The 20,003-nt window shown below is 38.1% G+C and overlaps 1 protein-coding gene across 3 annotated transcripts in view; it reads right to left on the bottom strand.

Annotated features, from left to right (window-relative positions):
• Nucleotides 1–3,566: 3,566 nt before the first annotated feature.
• The window catches only part of LOC136886402 (alpha-tocopherol transfer protein-like), a 218,573-nt gene continuing 202,136 nt past the window's right edge, over nt 3,567–20,003 (bottom strand). For all 3 annotated transcript variants that reach the window (XM_067159176.2, XM_067159178.2, XM_067159177.2), the window contains 2 exons: nt 12,918–13,023; nt 3,567–8,584 (listed from right to left, as the gene is read on the bottom strand). In XM_067159176.2, coding sequence (XP_067015277.1) covers nt 8,433–8,584; nt 12,918–13,023 — 258 coding nt within the window. In that variant the 3' untranslated portion in view covers nt 3,567–8,432. The remainder of the gene's footprint in view (nt 8,585–12,917; nt 13,024–20,003) is intronic.

Below are 20,003 nucleotides of genomic sequence, written 5' to 3'. Positions count from 1 at the left end.
CCCCTCTCATCGTTTGATTGTTCTTATGTGCCTTATAATGCTTGCAAGCTGCCTTGTGTATTGTGTACTTGTTGTATGTATTTTAAATGTATTTGTTATTCAGCTATGCAGTTACCTTTTAAATAATAAATAATAAATTTTGCCCTTGTTCCCCCCCCCCGCATGGCTTCAGAGTAATTGAGAAAGTTCTCGCTCTGAAGCGCCGCCCTTGGATCGAGGTCCCCCTCTCTGTGCCTTACGGCTCTTCCCCTCTCTCCTCGCCCCTTGAGGAGTTGCGTCAGACTTGAACTTGGCGGCGACTTGTGGTGTTGCCTCTGCCTCGTGCTATTCCTTGCTGGCACTTGAGCTGTGAGCTCCCTAAACCGGCTTTTTTCTCTGGCCTTTCATCCCCGGTCACGTAGCGTGAAGGTAAGAGAGTGGGACTTCGTTTCCTTCCTTGTAATGTTTACGTATTGGATTGAAGTATTAGAAAACGCCTTTTATTAACATGTATCTATTGCAAACTGGTAATGTTTTTAGCTACTCTTTCAGTGCTTTAAGGGGGTAAACTCATTGGTGTTCAGAAACAACTGGTATTTTTAAGGTTTTTAAGGTTTTCCCCTTCAGGGAAGTGACTGTGCTATGGGCAATCTGTAACCTCCGTATGTAGAGGAGTAACCCTCTGCTAGGTCGTGTAACTTTGAAGGTTCCTTTTAGTGTAGAATGTTATTTACTGTAAATGTATACCTTGGATAATTGAAGTTCAAAAAACGGAGGCTATTAACTAGTTCAGTGGAAACCCTGGCTCCACTTTGGTATGCAATTTGTTTAGTGTTCTCTGTTTAGTTTGGAGCGCCTTGTAAGTTCAGTTGTAATGTGGTCAGATAACAAGAGTATGCCCTAATTGTTCGCAGAAAGAAATCTTTTCCTCGTTTATTGGTACCTGTTCATGAGGGCTGGTTCCCTCGTTGTTTTAAGGTGGTTATTATGTATTATCGTGTTTTAGCATTACTTGAATGTGAGTGGTTTAAAGATGTTAAATAACTTCAATTCTGTGAAAACAGAGGAAGGCAATTTATTTATTTGTAAAATAAAACTTTGAGCATATTTTATTCATGGCTCCTTAATATCCAGCCCCTAGGCCTACCGCTTCTTATAACGCTGCTATTGGAAGAATATTTATGGAACATACTGTATATGCATAGAAATATGTCTTGCTCTCTTTACAGATTACTTCCTGTAAATGTAAATACCAATGTAGAACACTGAGTTTGGAGGACAACAGAATGCTGTTTGAAGAATTCTACAATTTAGACTACAATGCACAAACACGACATTTAGTTTCGTCATGCATTGAAATTGCAGATATCATATGCAGGGAGACTGATGGGACCATTTCACGCAGACTCTGCACATTTTAAGTGCTTTTTAAGAAAAAATGCGGAACAAATTCAGGTATGCCTATGCCAAATAACCTTATGCACGATATATAGAATTACTGCTAGACGTCTGCAGATGCTCCAAGGTAAGATAAAATGTGGCATTCCCTTTGAAGACAGAAGAAGTATGCATAAGAATCATTCAAACAAACTTCAGAACAATGTGAAAGATTTGATAAGAAAACACATTGAGAAGCTACCAAGACAAGAAAGCTACTACTCGAGACATAAGAATGAAAAGCTCTGCCCAAGTTCCAATTTGAATGTTACTAAGCTTTACCAACTCTTTAAAGAAGAGAATCCTACAGTACAATGCAGTGAAAGAGCATACAGAGATATTTTCAGGGGAGAATATAATTTACGCTTTGAAGTACCACGTTCAGACTCGTGTGGGTATTGTGATAGACTGTTCCTTCAGACTGTTAACAGTGAAAATGAAACCAAAAGAAAGAAAATAGAAGCATAGAAGGATACTGAAAAGGCTACAACAAACAAAACCTACATTGTCATATGCATAGACCTCCAGCAGGTACTGTACTGTCCTACCCTTAACCATTCTGCAGTATTCTATCAACGTCAGCTGTCAACTTACAATCAAGCAATACATAATGTTGGGGACAATAAGGTGTGGATGTGTGTACGACCTGAAAATGTAGACAAACGTGGATCAGTAGAAATATCCTGTTGCCTCCTGAAGTACATAACCTCTGAATTTTCAGTACTAAAATCGAGTGAATAAAGAACTTTAGTGGTGTGGTCAGATCGATGTACAGGACAGAATAATAACTGGAAAACTATTGTTTTGTATCAATATCTGCTCAACTTGAAGTACTTCACATCTGTGGAGCAAAAATTTCTAATTACGGGCCAAAGCTTTTTGCCTTGTGATCGACATTTTGCATTAATTGAGAGAAACAAGAAGAACCACCTTGTGTATGAACCGTTTGAATGGGTCCAGGTAATAGCAACTGCAAGACCAAGCAACTCTTTTCTGGTTTGCTACATGCAGCAAGATGATTTCATTGATCTGAGCACTACTGAAAAACAAATCCAAATTGCAAAATAATGGACTACGTTTGGATAAGGATATCCTCAGACTCTCCAACAGTACTTCAATGTTGCAGAAGCCATAACTACTTACAACCTTGATACTATGCAAACTTAGCGTTACTTTCTAGAGGTAAAACCAACATCTCAGTTTCGCCTGTTATAATAAGCTTGGATAGGCTACTCAGACTGTACTAAGACCTATTGCCTGTATCTGCAGAAAAGAAAGCTAATCTGCTAGACATGTATCTATACATTCCTGAAAAATATTGATTCTTTTATGAGAACCTAAAGACAAAGTGAAGTAACAATGTAATGTTTATTCATCATTGCAAAACCTTCTCGCAACAATATTGCAGGTATTCAGTGAATTCTGTTAAACAATGAGAAGCTTTAACAATGGGTAATACAAATTAGAAGTGTGGTTTATGTTTCATAATTTTTATACAGAATAAAAACAATAAATAATATTAAAAGCTATCGGTATTTTCAGTAGTATAAACGTTGTAACCTGCAAAAATGTGCTACTTCCGTTACAGTTACAACCTTTTTGCACGGACATCCAGCGATCATCTCTTATATTAGGTTTCAAAGTCACACATTGTCAAAATGATTTTTTTTTCCCTTGCTATTGGCTTTACGTCGCACCGACACAGATATGTCTTATGGCGATAATGGGACAGGAAAGGGCTGGGAGTGGGAAGCGGCCATGGCCTTAATTGAGGTACAGCCCCAGCACTTGCCTTGTGTGAAAATGGGGAACCACGGAAAACCATCTTCAGGGTTGCCGACAGTGGGATTCGAACCCACTATCTCCTGAATGCCGAATACTGGTCACACTTAAGCGACTGCAGCTATCGAGCTTGGTATTATTATGCATTAATAACTAGTGATCTAATTGTCAATTGTCAATGGCAGAATAAGCATTCACAAATAATTTGCTTGTTTATTTGTATTTCTTCTCTACTGAAAAATGTTCATTTTGAGGGTTATAACAATTTCGCCAGCAGGTATTCAATTAATAATTAACAGCTCCAAATGCTGTATATTTTGGCACATACTATATATCTGGTTTGTGAACAATCTGAAAAAAGTTCCAACTAACAATCAAAATTACAAAATTTATTTATAATAAATGATACATGACAAAGTAATGCTAAATAACACATGGACGGTTTACAACGGGAAGCAAGATAATGGTATTTACTAAGGATAGTTCATTTGCCAGGCAAGATTTATAGTTAATTTAACTTGGGTACATAACATTTAATCATTACATCACTGTCTGGCTCCATGGCTAAATGGATAGCATGCTGGCATTTGGTCCAAGGGGTCCCGGATTTGATTCCCAGGAATTTTAACATTTATTTGTTAATTCTGATGGCTCGGGGACTGTGTGTGTGTGTGTGTGTGTGTGTCATTTTTATCATTAGAATTCAGCATAGGTAGGAGCCCCATCCTCACATATGCGCAGGTCAACTATCATGCATCATCTCGAACAGGGGCATAGCCGGGGGGGGTGATTACTGGGGGTTAGACACCCCCATGATATTTTTACAAAAAGAAAATATACATAAACTAACAATAGACTAAATAAACATTCATGGACATAATTGTAGAAGCAAATGATCTGTAATTTACTTAAATCAGTTTCCTTATAATGACAAGTCATTGATGCACCTTTATTGTGTTCTACAATCATTTTGTAACTACAACCCCCCTTCCCCTTACTGCACCATTCAGCCATTCCTGGCTACGTTACTGATCTTGAAGGACCTGTACCAGGCTTCTCTGGAGGCACACAACATTATATTAGTCATTATGTAATGCAGTGTGAAACTTTTTTTGTCTGCAATATTTAGAAAAGCATTCATCAAAGACAGGAACATATGAAAGTACACAGAATATAAAGAAAATGACACATAGAGAAATAGAGACCAGGTTAAATTCTGTACATATTTCTGTCTTCTTAAACGGATTTTCTCCTAATTAATCACCGTATTTCTACTCCAGTTCCATGGTTGAATGCTCAGTGCAGTGATATTCACTTCATTTTCCATTCTCTACCTTTGTGTAGTGATATACAGAAAAATACAGAAGAAACAGAGTTGAAGTGCAGACTAAAATCAACAAACAGAAGGATCCATGCTTTTTTTAAAAACTCCAGGTATCCAAACTGTTGTCTCACCACATCAAAATCTTCATTTATAAAGCAATAATATGCCCAATACTAACAAATGTAGCTGAGAACTAGATGTTGAATAAAAAAATAGAAGAAAGAAAAGTCATTTAGTGTTGAGAAATATATGCAACTACACCTTTTTAACACATCTTAATAAAACTTAGTAATGGATGTTAAATTAACCCTTAGAGGGCCAGAATCTCTTGTAGATTCCCATACATAAATTGCCAAGCTATTTTGCCTGAAAATGCAGGGTCTTTCTTTTTAAATAACATGAGATGTATTTGATGTATTTGCCTGTTCTTTCCTTTGTTTTGAAGCAGAAGGTTTGTTCTACGAAAATTGTGTGCTTTTGAACACTTCAGAAACGGACAACTTTTTTTTAATCCTAAATTTTCGACATTTTTAAGTTGCCTTCTCATGTTTAATTATTTTAAATGGCTAAAATTGCCAAATATGATCTAATTGTATCGTGGGATTTCTTAAATTAGCTTTCTACTTAGAAGGCAGTTGGTATTGTATCTGTGTCACGACCAACTAGATAGTTCAAGCTAACTTTTCTTTGACCGTATCGGTTGTTCTGAAGGCTATGGATATAAACAAATGAATACTCTGACTCCCTGCACACATCGAATGTAAACGAACAATGGCATCTACAAGTACAGAATGTGACAAAGAAATTCCTAGTTAGTCGTGACACAGATACAATCTCATCTGCCTTCTAAGTAGAATGCTGTTAGATCGTATCTGGCAATTTTGGCCATTTTTCTGCAATACGATCAGATCGTATTTGGCATTCTAAAGGTTAATATGATTGAAGCACATTTGTTCATGGATATATTTTGGATATTGGTGAATATTCCAAGGTTAACATCATATTTATAATTGAAGATGTCCTTGGAATACAGATGTAACCAACAAATGAGTAATTTTTCAGGAGAGAAGGACATTATTTTCAGAGTTTATTTCATGGTATATGCTACTCGAACCAATTGCATGTGCAAGTATACAAATAAGTTCATCTATTAAAAATAGTATTTTATTGTATAACTTATTGAAAGTGGTACAGTGGAAAATAATCTTCAAGTATGTCTTACGTTTGTATATAACAAGAGAAATCCTGTACATGAACTCAGAACAAAAATGATAGCAAATAATATTAGTGCAATCATAAATCATCAACATCAGTCCTATTACTCATTACTCAGTGTCGTGACCCCATTGTTTTGTCTCTAGAGAGGTATATGCTTCACAAAGTATCGCCATCCAACTCGATTTTCAGCTTTGCTTAAGACGTTCTGAAGAGGAAGGCCAGTTAACTTCCTAGCCTGATCTAGCCACCTGCTTGCTGTCCTTCAATGTGGTCTTCCGCCTTCTATTTTTCCTTCTATGGTAGAATTCTCCAGGTTGCCTCCATCCCTCCTTAAGATATGTCCAAGTAACTGAAGTATTCTTTCACTGATATGTGTAGAGAGACATTTCACTATCTTCAGCTCTTTAATGATGGACTCATTTGTTCTCCTTTCGGTCCAAACTACACGTAGCATTCTACGCCAACACCACATCTCAAAGGCATCGATGTGCTCTTTATCCTTGGCCTTGATGGTCCATGTCTCACAACCGTAAAAGAAGATGGAAAATACTAGCGATTCAACCAATCAAATCTTGATGATTTTGGATATTGCCCTGTTCTGCCAGATTTTAGTTGGTTGCACATCCTAGGACAATACGCCTCTTTATCTCTTTCTCGCAATTTCCTGTGACCCAAGGTATACAAGTCATTAACCAACTCCAGTCCCTTTAATAGACATGTGACATACACTTGATTTCCATGAACAATGATCATAACAACAATAATAATATCAAGAAAATGTTTCAAAATATAGATGTTATTACATCTATTGCCCTTTATTTAAATGATCTATTACACCTGGTGTTGAACGAACATAAGCACTGTCTGAGTTCCATCCTTACATCACACAGGACAAAGTTCTGCTGGCTGTACACCAGCTTGAAGTTCAAATATAAGACATTAGATGACACCATAGCATAGAGGCATGATGGTATACCCACTGAAATCTCATTTTTCAAAAATTTGCTGGTAATATCCTTATTCTGGGGAGGTCTTCAGTTACTAGTGGCAAATAACGTTTTAGAGTTTTCTGGACTTTGCTAAATCACATAACACGCAGCAGCTTGTCTATAATTATAACGTGGTAATCTTGGCAATGCTGTGTGGAGTGTATATGAAATAATAATTTCATTACAAAAAAAAAAAGGTTCCTAGATGGAAACCATAATTTAATTTCATCGAATGAAAATGTTAAAAACATTTAAGCTCCTTAAGTCTTTAGGCTTTTTCAATTGTGAAATTACCAGCGTTTCGCCCCAGTGTAGCAGTGGGCTCATCAGTTGGAATGCTACACCTTTCCAAGACACTGGTGCTAGTGCGCCGCTGAGACACCACTACAAACCTCCTACGTAAGACAATGCAGTGATATAGGCCAAAGCCAGGCATTTATACAAGTGGAGGCACATGCTTCCCTAGTGCACCGTCACTGCATTGTCCTACACAGGAGGCTTGCAGTGGTGTCTCAACAATGCATTAGCGCCAGTGTCTTGGAAAGTTGAAGCATTCCAACTGATACGCCCACTGCTACACTGGGGCAAAACGCTAGTAATTTCACGATTGAAAGAGCCTTAAGACTTAAAGACCTTAAATAATTTCAAGGTCTGTGCAATAGCATCAAAGAATTATAAATGCAGGGCATGGAGAAATTTGAAGGTACTTGATGCTACCATTAAAAGTATGGATACAGCTGGTGGAAAACATGGGAATGATGTGATGGAGAGAATAGCAAACGTCCTTAGAAAGAATTTAATAAGCTAAGGCAAATTAGGTAGCGAAGTCCTTCAAGGTTCTGAAGATGATGTGGACTTGCTGTACTGTTCAAATAAGCTGCAACAGGGAAATATGGAGGTAAGTATCTTAGTGTTTAACAAGATCAGTTCTGGTTAAACACTAGAATAATGTGTTTGTGTATGTAAGTAATAATATATTTACCTTTAAGATTCCAATTTGAACATTTCGTGTTATGTTGCTAGAGTTTAATTTTTTCACATATGCAATATGACAGGAAGCTTACATACTCAACAGATTTTTCTGCATATTTTGGGCATATTATGGTGCATATTTGCATGCATTTTGTGGGATTTTTAATGCATATAATTCTCAACACTAGTCATAACCTTTGAAAATAACCAATACATGAGGAGGGGGAATGGAAAATCAAGCTTGACCAGGAATTCAGAGAACTGTCTAAGAAATCTGATGCCACAGAGATGAGATAGGCAAGGAAAGGAAGAGAATACCAAGCTCAAGAATGTCCAGTATGGCATAGTGTACCAGAGGGACGGTGACCAACAGGATTACCTAAAACACGGTGGTAGAATCACATCCACAAAGGTATAAGGAAGACAAGTCTGATGAAGGGCAATGCGCAGGAGGAGGCCAAGTACCAGTTAGGATATCAAAGGCCGCAGCAGCAAGTAAGCGTTGGTTTCCATACTATGCAGGATACAATATTGCGACTGAGCGATCTGGTGCCAGCACATTAAGCTGAAAACTGAGGTAATGAGTTCCCGCCCCTAAAAGTAACAAATGTTAAGTAGATAGATTGAGATACATCCTCTGTGGGCATTTTCTTCTTTGGAATAAATACATGACTATGGTATCATGAAGGTATGATATAGTACAACAAAGACCTCTAGAGGAATAATTTAGCTCAATCAATCGCTAGCTTTCGGAATGATCCTTCCACTCCAAATAAATCATCGTAGTTCTTAGGTTTTCCTGGTCTTCTCGACTCGTTAGCGACCAGAGCTTCCTGTTCCTTGAACCACGGTATGTAGGACTCCAGCTTCTTCACCCAGTCCTCTGCAAACAAGAAACAAATAGGTTAGCATGAATGCTCTACACAGTACTATTAATCTTTTTGCACTCCTATGTCGAGTGGAGCTCTACATTAAAATATTAGACTTGTGCTCCGATGGTAAGGCCTACTCGACATGACTATACTCATACTTTCAGCATTCCTATGAAGACTGTGCTGTGTTCCAATATTGTAGAGCTATGTAGCTGCCTCAGAGAGAACACCTTCCCCTATTTACTATAGTTTGCGGGAATTGGGAAATGAAATGAAATGGCGTATGGCTTTTAGTGCCGGGAGTGTCCGAGGACATGTTCGGCTCGCCAGGTGCAGGTCTTTTGAATTGACTCCCGTAGGCGACCTGCGCGTTGAGATGAGGATGAAATGTTGATGAAGACAACACATACACCCCGCCCCCTTGCCAGCAAAATTAACCAATGATGGTTAAAATTCCCAACCCTGCTGGGAATCAAACCCGGGACCCCTGTGGCCAAAGGCCAGCACGCTAACCATTTAGCCATGGAGCCGGACATTGGGAAATGACTTTGTAACTTCTGTTATACTCAAATGATTATGACAGTTTACTGATGATATAGATTGAATGTAAACATGCTTCTGCTTCATCTTCACTCATAGAAATGGATATTTTAGAACAGTTAGTGGACAGCTGCGATCAACAGTATTCTGTAAGAAGGAGGTCAGCTCCCGGAAGAAACTATCTTTACATTGGTCTGTTTTCAGACCAACTTTGCTTTATGGGAGTGAAAGCTCGGTGGACTCAGGATATCTTATTCATAAGTTAGAAGTAACAGACAAGAAAGTAGCGAGAATGATTGCTGGTACAAACAGGTGGAAACAATGGCAGAAAGGGAAGGAATGAGGAGATAAAGGCAAAGTTAGGAATGAACTCAATGGATGAAGCTGTACGCATAAACCAGCTTTGGTGTTGGAGTCATGTGAGGCAAATGGAGGAGGATACCTAGGAGAATAATGGACTTTGTTATGGAAGGTAAGAGAAGTAGAGGGAGACAAAGACGACGATGGTTAGAGGATTGTGGCAATGTTTAGTAAATTCACAGAGGCTTGCAGACTGAACACTGAAAGGCAAAATGGTCTATAATTATTATAATGTATGTAGTGGACAGTATTGATTCTTTCAACATCTGGAAATAATTCAACCTCAGTTATTGAGAGAAAGAAGTGAAACTGTGTTGAGCAATTAGAGAAATCAAATGTAAAAAGGCTGAATGTATTTTGTGTTCTAACTGCAAGTATATAACATGTAACATAATTATATTTGTGTTAGATAGTTTTGCAGTGTTCATAGTGCAGATATTAATTCAGAGTGGAGCAGGAAGCAGCATACGCAGCAATGGAGTTCAAAAGGATTTTTTTTTTTTAAAGCAGGTTTTGTAAGACTTCTGTCAAGCATTCATGAAATTGTTTACACCAGTGAGTTCTAGAAGCTTTGGTCTTCCTGACCACTTCTATTTCATAAACTTTTCATTTTATGCAACATTCAAGTGATAAATAAATTTCCTTATGCCCTCTGCTGAGACAAAGTAGAAATTATCAATTTCTAGGCACCTTGATCATGATTACCCTCTGTGCTAAGAACTTAAACTTCTTTTAGTCAAAAGAGGAAGGTGAATTTTTTTGTCGGGGGAAGTACTAGTGTTGTGATGAAAAGGTGGGACCTTCGGAGGGTCAGGTTCTAAAATTGAAAGTGTTATTTTGTTAAGAAGGCAGCCATACTTTCTAATATCGACTTAGTTTAATGTAACTTAAAGGCTTTTCAGCCTGTCAAACACACCACAAGTTAAACAGAAGAAAATTTAAAAAAAACAACACTATTAAACTAGGAATAATAGTGTGTATTTATAATCCTTGTTTAATAGTGGGTTTTTATTTTACATGTATGTTACAGTGTAATATTTATATTGAATTTGTGTGTTCAACAGACTGGAAAGCCTTTAAGTTACATTTAAAATTGAAGGTGATCTGTTAGGAGAGGAAGAAAACAATGTATCATCACTGCACTTCAAAATACTGCTGTGTAGGTCTTACAGTGACAATAGGACAGGAAGGGGCTAGGAGTGGGAAGGAAGTGGCTGTGGCCTTAATTAAGGTACAGCCCCAGAATTTGCTTGGTGTGAAAATGGGAAACCATGGAAAACCATCTTCAGGGCTGTCGACAGTGGAGTTCGAACCCACGATCTCCCGAATACTGAATACAGGATCAGTTTGACTCACAATGTGGTTCCTATATTGTGCTGATAACAGAATAGGTGATAATTAATCAAGTACCCAAAATTATTAACAATTCAAAATATTCTTGTCTACCATCATAAAACATTACAATCAATTTCTCTATCTATCTATCTATCTTAGACCTAAAACAGTGGGAATCTCTTCTGAAAGCTGTGAAGTTCAAACATTTTATTTTGAACTTCACAAGTCATCTACAGGTATCCACTATCATCATTCATCAGTTATGAATTTCATTACAGTCCGTATTGACAATTGATCACTATCAAAGGGTAGAGAAGGGTCCACCTATTCAATACCATTAGCTTAATGTAGTGTCTTATATAAATGATACTAGTTTTGACCCCACATACATTGGGTCATCTTCAGCCATGATCCAACTGAAAAACATATGCTCACATACACCCAATAATAAAGAAAATAATCTGGTATGACTCAATTTAAAATCGAGCTCTAAAACATTGATGAAGTCCGACAACACATCCAAAACTGAAACCAAATAACACATCAAAATTGCTGCGGTTGTTGCTGAACTATGTCATCGCTCCTACAGCAACCAAATGTTCCTGAGTTGATCTGGGAGTTGGCATTTCCCATCTGTGTAGTCAAGCCACTCGATTTATAAATTATGTCTTATTGAATAATAATATGGGTAATGGTTTGTATGTAGCTTGAAGTGGAATATTCATAATTTGAATAAATATTCCTTTTCATCAGATGTAGTGATCTATTGTTTCATTTGGTTTGAAGTGAATGTCCCTATGTTCCTTGCAAATAGTGTGCACTTGGCACGGACACCAACACCAGATTGACTGTTAAGAAGGAGCAGGAGTATAGCTATACAACTTAAGCTTCGTACATAGGTTATCCAATTTTCAAACATTTTGAGTAGATAAATTATGAGTTTTATGTTAATGTGGAAAAAATCAGTGCTAACAAGAGACGCTTCTAAGATAGTATAATGTCAATTAAATTTGTTGGTTTTGTGATAATGATATGATAATGAACGTGTGAGAATCATCTTCATCATCATTTCATATTATTCTGTACTGAAGAGCAATATAATATAAAACAAAAGCTAAAAGATTTCCACCTATTCCATACTATTTATTGTAAACTTTTAAAAGTTACATACATTTGATGAAACTAGTTTCGTTCTTACTAGAGACACTCATCAATTGAAATCAATAAAGTTAAGGCAAGACATGAATTATAGATAAAATTTATGAAGCAAGTATGTGTTGATATTCAGTGCAAAAAAAAAAAGAAAAACAAGCAAAGATTTGGTTGTTAAATACTCATTTCGATCACACGTCTTGTGCAATTTCTCAGTTTTCTTCCAATCGGAAGACTGCACTTCACAGAAGACCGGGTGAAACACTTAAAATACTAGCACTTGAAGAATCTTCTTGAATTTGGTTCTTTACTCTGTTTGGTCTGTGCATAGATCTTTCCTTTCCATGGAGTTGATGTGGGAGGCAATTGAAATGTCTGTGTACAGATGGATGTTTTACATTTTGTGGATGGACAGGATTCAGAATTCCAAGGTGCTGGATTAACTGGGAAAGAAGCCTGATGTCATGTTAAAAGTGGAAGATGGAATGCTTTGGCCATATAATGATAAATACAGAATCCTCCAGTTTGTCATACATGAATAGGACGCAGCAGATATGACAGACAAAGAACTATGTGACCGAAGAATCTCGTGGACAGGTACGGGTTGAGCATAATGTCCCTGTTTTGAGCTGCTGCATTGCCATGTTGATCACCAACCTTTGTTTGAAGATGTTACATTAAGAAGAAGAATAATGCTTCATTTATAGTAGAATAAGATTGACGAGAATAAAGTAACTTTTAATATTTAAAAAAGTATTTCAGAATGGGTCTGTGAGAGACAGTCTGTGCATTCATGTAACATATTGTGACCCATTCTATGGTGTGTTAAAATAGCTCATACATTTTGCAGAACCCCCATCAGGAATCGCTAGGTTAATGTCATAAAAAATGTTATAATAATTTTGCTCGTCCCCTTAAACATCACCATCCATTGCTGAATAAGCTTTTTCAACTTACTGTGCATCTCCTCAATGGGTCCTGCAAAGCCTCCATATTCAGTGGGCAGCACTTCCCTGGGTACATGAGGGTATAGAGTCTCCAAGTTACTGGTGTGGATGTAGATCTGGAAAGAAAAAATATATGCTCCATCATTTCTAAAATTAACAGTTATTCAAGCCTCAGAATGTTAGATTGAAATCTAGTCTGTTACTATCTCATTACTCTTAAAATATGCTCAAAATATGTGAGCAAAACAACAAAAACTTTGATCCATCCTGAGGATCAAAAGCGAAGACCATGTCACCAATATTGCTGTTGTTGAGAAAGCGCATGCCAAGAGCATAGAATCATTCATCATTGGTCATCAGCTTAGATGGATTAGCCATGTCCATCGGATGAGTGATACCAGACTTCCACGCCAAATCCTGTTTGGTGAACTCTGTTCTGGCACCAGACCTCGTGAAGTCCTCATGAGGTGCTACAAGGACCAGCTTAAGTACATTATGAAGATGACAGGTCTCAATCCACAAACCTGGGACACGCTCGCTCAAGACCGTACAATTTGACGTCGGACCATCCCTTCTGCTGTCAATCTGTTTGAAGCTGAATAACGCAGATGTGAAGAGGGCAGGAGGGAAGCACGAATACTCCAGCCCTCTTCCAATAATTCTGTGCAAACTGTATGGACTCTTACTCCATGCTAGAATTAGTCTGTTCAACCATTGAACGTACATCCACAGACAGAAGTGAAATTATTGGAAGAAGTCAGTTACCCAGAAATGAGTTAAAGCCACCAACAACAATGGTGACAACTCTCAAGATAGAATCTTTCATTTTATGTACCAGCAACAGTGGCAGTGAACAGGACTTAAAGAAGGGGAACTGATGAGGAATAACTGGAGATAGACCAGAGGAAGCAAGAGCCAGGTAAATTTCCTACAGTGGACTGAGGGATAAAATATGCATGTAGAGCATTGAGTATATTCGTTCACTAAACAGACATTGCATATACATTAAAAGATATAAATTTCATTATGATTGATCATTTGTATTGAACTGTGATTACAATAGTATTTAAATATTTTATTATTAGGGTCCACCTTTTCAATACAAACTGTACAACGTTTCACATTACATTTACGTTCAGGGACTAGTTTCGAGCTTGAAGCAAATTGCACAAATATATTGAAGAAAATAAACAATGTATAGACACAAAGGTCTTAAAACACTGTATGCCCAACTCATAGAATTGAAGTTAAGACTGGTTACATAAAATAAAATTCTGTTGAAAGTTCAAGCAATTTAAGACACAGTGCAGTGTCAAGAAGAATCTTGAAAGATGATGATTCAAGATTCTTAAAACAGAAGAGCCTTTCTAACATCATACATCACATTCATGTATACTGAATATGTGAATATCTTGAGAAGATAGCTTAACTTCGGCTCAGTTGAACTTTGAATAGAAAGCAGCATATTTAAGGAGCCAGCCTTAATTGAATTTCTATGCATCATCCTTAACCAACATTTTAAGAATCTCCATCAAAAGCAACTTTTTAATGTAGTGCAGTGCACCAGTATTTTATGAATCTCTATCAAATAGCATCTTTCAAAAGTAGTGCAGCACATCTCTTGAACCTTACCTTAATTCATACATGGTATGTACATATCATTTTTATGCACTGTGTCCTACATTGCTTGAACTTTCAACAGAATTTTAATTTATGTAACCAGTCTTAACTTCAGTTCTATGAGCTGTGCATACAGTGGTAGAGTGTCGGCTTCCAGATCCCAAGATGGCGAGTTCAAACTCGGCAGAGGTAGTCGGATTTTTGAAGGGCAGGAAAAATTCCATTCGACTATCCATGTCGTACGATGTTGGCATGTAAAAGATCTCTGGTGACACATTTGGTGTTTACACGACAAAATTTATTAAAATCTCAGCCATAGACGTCCAAAAGAGTTTCGGTTAACTCGGTCTGCCATCTAGTAGGTCTAGAGTAAAACGGAACGTCGAAAGTAATGAACAGGCAGCCAGATGGCATCAAATTGAAATGTCTGCACACAGTAGCTGAGGCCATACGATTATTATTATCACAGTTTTTTAAGGCCTTTGTGTTTATACATCATTTATTTTCTTCGATATATTTGTGTGATTTGCTTTAAGGCTGATGATGACCTACAGTTAGGTTGAAACTAGTCCCTGAACATAAATATAATGTGAAACATTGTATAGTTTGTATTGAAAAGGTGGAACTTCATAATAAAATATTGAAATAATATTGTAATTGCATATACAGTCGTTGATGGCTGCAACTTGTATCCGAGTATACATATTCTTCAGCAGTTTACATTCCCACACTTGAAATGCTTCACGAACATGTTTCATATGATTTAGTAGCCCAATCTTGGCATGGTACATACATCCACACAAATCACATGGAATGGCTGCGGGAAGGTAGGGATAAGCTTGACAGAACTTCCGTGTTTATCAATTAGCCTCTTCATGTCTATGCAACTCCTCCTCAAACACAGTAACTAATGTAGAAACAGTGTGACGCCAAAATGAACAATTCTCTTCAAGTGTATCCCAGATTTGAGTGTTAATTTTAGCCATCTTCAAAGTATGCTTAAGCTAATCCCTGAAACACCTCAAAGGGGCTCCATGAAGTCTTGTGCAGAAGCAAAATTCACGTACAGGAGTTGACGAGGATGTCTGGTATCACTCATGTGATGACGAGACAATGGTAGCCTCAATGCTTACTGCATGCACTTTCTTGTTGCTTGCTTGTTGTTTAAAGGGGTCCGGCTCCATGGCTAAATGGTTACCGTGCTGGCCTTTGGCCATAGGGGTCCCGGGTTCGATTCTCGGCAGGGTCGGAAATTTTAACCATAATTGGTTAATTTCACTGGCGTATGTGTCGTCTTCATCATCATTTCATCCTCATCACGATGCGCAGGTCGCCTACGGGAGTCAAATCAAAAGACCTGCATCTGGTGAGCTGAACATGTCCTCAGACCATCCTGGCACTAAAGCCATACGCCATTTCATTTTTTCGTTTAAAGGGGCCTAACACCTAGGTCATCGGCCCGCACACTCTCAAGAAGCACAAGGTTGGTGACACAGTCCTCTTACTGTATTTGATGTTGAAAATGGATCTAAACTTTTGCTGTGGGAAGTGCTCTAGCTTCTTGATATCTTGACAGTAGAGAGTCCAAGTTTCACAACTGTGTCGATATGACAATAGCACGGTGAATTATGATCTTGGTTATGCATTGTAAGGTCCTTATTCATGAAGACAAGATGGGATGAATGTCCAAATGTTGAGTGGGTGGCACCAATTCTCCTATCCACATCTTTTGAGCAGTTACCATTTGTTGAAAAGATACTTCCTAGATATAACAAGTGGTCGACCTGCTCCAGTTGAGTGTCCACAATAGAGATATTCTTCTTTTCTAGCCTATTTCAATCCACTGCTGGATATAGGCCTCTTCCATGTGCTTCCATCGTCTTCGGTCTTGAGCCACTTGGAACCAGCGTGTTCCAGCCAACAGCTTTATGTCGTCGAGCCATCTCTTCAGGGGTCTTCCAATGCCTCTCTTGTGTCCCCATGGTCTCCAGTGAACAATCTGGCTGGGAAGTTTGACCCAGGTGCAGGCTGTACAAGTACTTTAGTTTTCTGACCATTAATGAAGTATAATATTAGACAAAAGCAAAATTTTGATACTGTACATGAATTTCTCATTACCAAGTAAGAGAAGAATTTAAAATGTAAATATATACTTTTAGATTTCCCTGTCTCCAACAGTCAGCCGCAAACTATCGTAATGTAAACATTTCACCTACTCAGACAAAAATCTCAGTTTAGGTCAAAACCCAGAGCCTAGGGTTTATTTTACTCTTCCTAATGAGTAAACGGTTTTCTTTTGGTGTAGTCTTGTGTTTCCAACCACCATTTCCTTCCTTCAGTGATAAAAAGAGCCTAATTTCTCAGTATCACTTCAAAATTGAGTTTACCATAGCCATATCAACAACATATTGTAAAGCAATTTGTCTGTGTCATAGTGATATGCTCAGCTTATGTCATAGGCATACCTGCCAACTTTTAGAAACCAAAAATAGGAAGATTTTTAATTCTTGGATTTCACCACATATATTCCACCACAGTCTACATGAAAAAAAAGGCCAGGATAAAAGGCATACATATCTATAGTTACAATGTGAATTGACCATTAAATTTAAAATCTTAAAGTAAGAAAACATAAAAATGGTTACAGGGTAGTTCCCCTGAACGTCTTCAGCCACTCTATGTATGGCATGTGCAAGACATGTTACATGCACCATTTTTATGATACAGAAATTGAAGACTTTTATGACACTTTCATGACACCTGCAATCATGTGAATAATATTATTTGTGTCACACCGGCACATACAACAAAATGCACAATAGCGTATTTTCTCGCGTAATTAACGCACTTTTTTGACGAAAAATACAGGTGAAAACTTCGGATGCGTAAATTATTCAAGGAATTTAGATCTTTACAAATTATTTACAATTCATTTACATTTAAAAGATACATCAAATATAATATAAACGCAATTGGTTTAATTCATTTGTGGTTATCGTCATTTGGCGTAAAATTCCGGCGTGAGATTTTTTCTGAAAAGTCAAATAGGGTACATTAGGTATGTTAGACACGTCGGTTTGAAGTACCAACACTAGAAAATATTATTCTCATTACCATCTGACAATACGACCTGAATGACATGCCGGCAAAAAATAAAACTGTCCAACACGAGAAGGACCGGTCATCGAAGGAAGGACCCTGCTACATTACCCCAAACCGTTCGTACCCAATCTTGTACGAGTGACGTGTCTATCCGCCATTTTTCTTGAATACGAACGTGGATCACTCGCGGAAATTTTGCTTTAGGCATTGTTCTTCGCTTTAGAACAATGTAAGGTGCAAGCTTTCCGCCATCAGCTGTTACAGCAAGCACTGCAGTACCGGTACATCGTTGTTTTTTGCTTCCGGTAGCGCGTACGATAACACTATGTTCCTTTCTTATCGATTGTTCGACTTTGTGGCATATGGGAACTAACTGGCGTCTGACCTGCGGGAGATGCAAGGGTGATTGAGAGGCGTAAAGTGAAGGGCACTTCTGTTAACGCGGTAGCACACGTTTCATGTGGACACTGAATACTTGCTGCCCTATTCCCGTATGTTACGGAGTAACTGATCACCGCGAGTTTGTATGATGCAGTATTACACCATTACTGTGGACTGACAATTTTGAGATCACAGAATGTCTCGTACCCGAAACACTCGTAAAACGAGTGCAGTGGGATTTCCTGACTGCTAATAACAGCACGTTGCCCTGTGTTTGGAATGCGCGCTTTCGCAATAGGAAGCCTGCTACTTGAGTAGTTGACATCTCTATTTCGAAACTCAACCGGAGCTGAGTGATGGATGTTCGAAGTTGTGGGTGCGTCAAATACGTGACCATTTCTTTTTATCCACTTTGGACCCAAAAATACTGGGATGCGTAAATTATGCAAGGGCGTTAATTACGCGAGAAAATACGGTAGTTTCCTTTATCAGACGGTAAAATGAACGGAAATTTATAGGTATCTCTGAACACTTGGAGATAACGTTTGTAATATATTTTGGCCATAACGAGAAAAGAAAATGCCAGAAACTGGCACTGACACAACCCCCTTAAAAACATTCAACTCATTAAAATTATGCACTTAAATACGCGAAACTATCAAATACAAAAGAATTCAATATGTCCCATACATTATTAACATACGACTTTGACAGAGGGGAAAAGCATAGAAAAAACACGTGGCCTACAACTCCGACGAAACTACGCACAGAAACAATCTTAAGAGCGCGCAAACAACACAAAAAAACCTCATTCTTACGTGCCGATTAACTGAGTCGTTGGCGCGCGCTAGCCTCTTGCTTACAGGACGATTGCCGTCCCGAATCCCCAACTGTATCAAGCGCACACGCTGCTGTGGTGAGTGGGAAACGATACACGAAGGCGACTGACGAAACACTCACGAAATAAAGCATCAAATAAATACGCTTGAAAATGAAGTTTCGTAAATTACACAAGCACATAAGAATTTATCCTTTATCGTAGGGGAAGAGTATTGGCCATACTAGAGGTTATATTAGTAAAAAATCGGAAGAAGTAAAAATAAATCGGAAAACGAGTTAAAAACCGGAAAGTTTCCGGGTAAATCGGAAGGGTTGGCAGGTATGCATAGGTTTTTTAAACATTTCCACAGGCACTGTGGTACCCGTTATCAATTTGCAGTACAATAAGACAACACATTAAAGAACATGATGGAGAAAACATGGGAGTTCAGGAAGAATTTAGTGATGACATGCATAGATACAGTATTCCATGGCAACTGGTCTGGGATGCTTTGATTAAAGAGAAGATAGGAAAAGCGGAACTACAAATGATCAAAGCCATGTATGAAAAGTTTGTAAGTAGTACGAAGACTAAGACAGGACCGAGCTCGATAGCTGCAGTCACTTAAGTGCGGCCAGTATCCAGTATTCGGGAGATAGTAGGTTCGAACCCCACTGTCGGCAGCCCTGAAAATGGTTTTCCGTGGTTTCCCATTTTCACACCAGGCAAATGCTGGGGCTGTACCTTAATTAAGGCCACAGCTGCTTCCTTCCCACTTCTAGCCCTTTCCTGTCCCATCGTCGCCATAAGACCTATCTGTGTCGGTGCGACGTAAAGCAACTGGAAAAAAAAAAAGAAAAAAAGACAGGTCAAATAAACTCGTTCAGTTTAGAAACAAGACTTCTACAAGGAAGTGTATTATACCCTCTATTCTTCATCACAGTCATGGATGAAATTCACAATAGTATTCAACAAAAAATGGGGAGAAGATGAAATGGAAGTACAAGAACAAGTTACTGTATGCAATAGGGAGACAGAGGAATATGGAATGAGTATAAGTATGGAGAAGAGTATGACAGTAGTGATTTATTTATTTATTTATTTATTTTATTTATCGTATGATGAATCTATGTACACACATGCATATAGTTTAGGATAAATGTGCGTAGTCAC

This window comes from Anabrus simplex, chromosome X (genome assembly GCF_040414725.1).
Source record: "Anabrus simplex isolate iqAnaSimp1 chromosome X, ASM4041472v1, whole genome shotgun sequence".
NCBI lineage: Eukaryota > Metazoa > Arthropoda > Insecta > Orthoptera > Tettigoniidae > Anabrus > Anabrus simplex.
This window is presented reverse-complemented; position numbering and strand designations above follow the sequence as displayed.